General features: G+C 40.0%; 1 protein-coding gene across 1 annotated transcript; it reads right to left on the bottom strand.

Annotated features, from left to right (window-relative positions):
- Positions 1 to 215: 215 nt before the first annotated feature.
- LOC141714560 (uncharacterized) lies at positions 216 to 1,850 on the bottom strand. The gene is made up of 3 exons (XM_074518074.1): positions 1,165 to 1,850; positions 693 to 1,017; positions 216 to 584 (listed from the first exon to the last, which is right to left on the bottom strand). Exons 1-3 carry the CDS (start codon positions 1,848 to 1,850, stop codon positions 216 to 218), a joined length of 1,380 nt encoding a protein of 459 aa, XP_074374175.1.
- Positions 1,851 to 2,177: the final 327 nt, after the last annotated feature.

The following is a 2,177-nucleotide window of genomic DNA, read 5'->3' as shown; positions in this document are numbered from 1 at the left end:
CAAAGGCAAGCTTTGATCCAATTGATGACCATGGCTGGGAAGTGTAATTTAGTTAAAATAGCTAAAATAAAATCCCAACTTAGAGAGTCAAATGCCTTGTGGAGGTCGATTTTGAGGGCACACTTGGAGGAGCCAGTAACCCTGTCATAACCACGAAACAATTCTTGAGCAAGTAGAATGTTATCAGAGATGGACCTTCCAGGGATAAAAGCAGACTATGCAATGTCAATGATAGATGGCATGATCAACTTTAGTCTAGCAGCTATTATTTTGGATATGCACTTGTACATTACAGTACAAAGGGAGATAGGTCGAAAATCATTCATAACTGTTGGAGAAGCAACCTTTGGAATAAGGGAAATGAAAGTGGAATTAGTACTTGAGGGAAGAAATCCAGTTTCAAAGAAATGTTTTACAGAATCACAAAAATCAACCCCTGTAATGCTCCATGTGGCCAAGAAGAATTCGACATTAAAGCCATCAGGCCTAGGTGCCTTGTTTTTCTTCATTTTCTTCAAGGTAGCATAGATTATAACATCAGTAACCATAGCACACAGAGAGGTAGCTTGGGCCTCAGTAATAACCTTGCATTCGACATAATCCAAATCAATATTGGAGTGAGTAATATCTGGCCCCAACAGATTTTAAAAATAATTAACTGCTATATTAGCAAACGGAAGTTGGCCATGCACCATGTTTCCCAAATTATCCTCAAGGGCAAGCACCTTGTTACAGTTCCAGTTTGCCTTGCATTGTTGATGGAAAAAAGAATTATTCCCATCTCCAAGCTCCATCCATTTTACTCTCGATTTTTGGAGGAAAAAAGACTCTTCTTCGACTAGAGTTGCATTGAGCTTATTAATCAAGTCCTTCTCCAAATTTAGAAGAGCGGTGTCAGTATTATTTATCATACGCAACTGGACTTCCTCTAGGTTAGCTCTAGCATTCAAGACGTTAGAGGAGACATTGCCATGATCCTTGTTAAGTTGCCTAAGCAACCTTTTTGTTTCTTTTAACCTGGACAAAAAACGAACATAGCAAGGACCATTGCATTCTAAGGACCAAGCTTTACTAATAACATCCTGAAACCCAGGGATATCAATCATGAAGTTGAAGAACTAAAACGGTTTATTAAGCTTTTGAAGATGCATCGGTTCTACAAACAAAAGCGCATTATGATCCATGATCCCTCGAGGTTTAACAAAGACATTACCCTTTGTAAATGAATTAAACCAAACACCATTAGCAACCATTCTATCCAGGCGCTTGAATATAGGACTAGCTAGACGCTTGTTAGTCCATGTATGAATATTCCCCACTGTACGAACCGTATCCAGGCCACAGTTAGCTAAACAATCAGTGAAGCTTTGCATTTCTGGTGTCCAATGTTCCCTCCCACCAGAAACTTCACCTAGACTAGTAACACAATTGAAGTCACCAAGAAGATACCAAGGTGCCGTAGTAGTGCTCAAAGATAAACAATAGTTCCAAAGAGGAACTCGATCCACTGCATCATTAAAAGCATACACAAACGAGACCAAAATAGTGATGTTCTTTTCTAGAAAAGTAGCATTACAAGTTATTACCTGGCTAGACATGGAATGAATGGAAATGTCCCACACACTCGGATTCCAGCCAACCCAAACACGCCCATTGTAGTGATGATTGTAGTTGAACAGCCACTTCCAGTCCCTACAAATTTTCTTCGAGACACCCAAAGCATTATCACTCTTTACCTTAGTTTCCAAAACTCCCATAAGATTAACATTATTAGACGAAATAAAATTTTGCAACTCTTTTTGATGAGGGGCTTTGTTAATGCCCCTTACATTCCAAACTGCAAAATTCATTTCAAACGCCTGAGGCTAATTGGCTGAGCAACCAATTTTTGACTCTTTTTGCGTGCTGGACTCTTTCGATTAACTACTTTGGTAAAACCATCCTCATCAACTAAATCATTCTTTGGTGCTTTGTGGGCAATGACCACAGGGTGAGTATGAGTTTGATGTGCTACAGCTGCTACAGGCGCTGCGGGAACTGTGGGAGCTGCAGATAAAGCTGTAATTCTAGTTGCATCTTGACTACGACCTCTCCTTCTCTTTTGACCCGGTGATTTTGGAACAATGTTGTCAATAACTGGACCATCAGGAGCAGTATTGGGTTCTACAGACACCACC

Source organism: Apium graveolens, chromosome 3, assembly GCF_009905375.1.
Source record: "Apium graveolens cultivar Ventura chromosome 3, ASM990537v1, whole genome shotgun sequence".
Taxonomy (NCBI): Eukaryota; Viridiplantae; Streptophyta; class Magnoliopsida; order Apiales; family Apiaceae; genus Apium; species Apium graveolens.
Note: the sequence above shows the minus strand (reverse complement) of the source record. Positions and strands in the feature narration are given on the sequence as shown.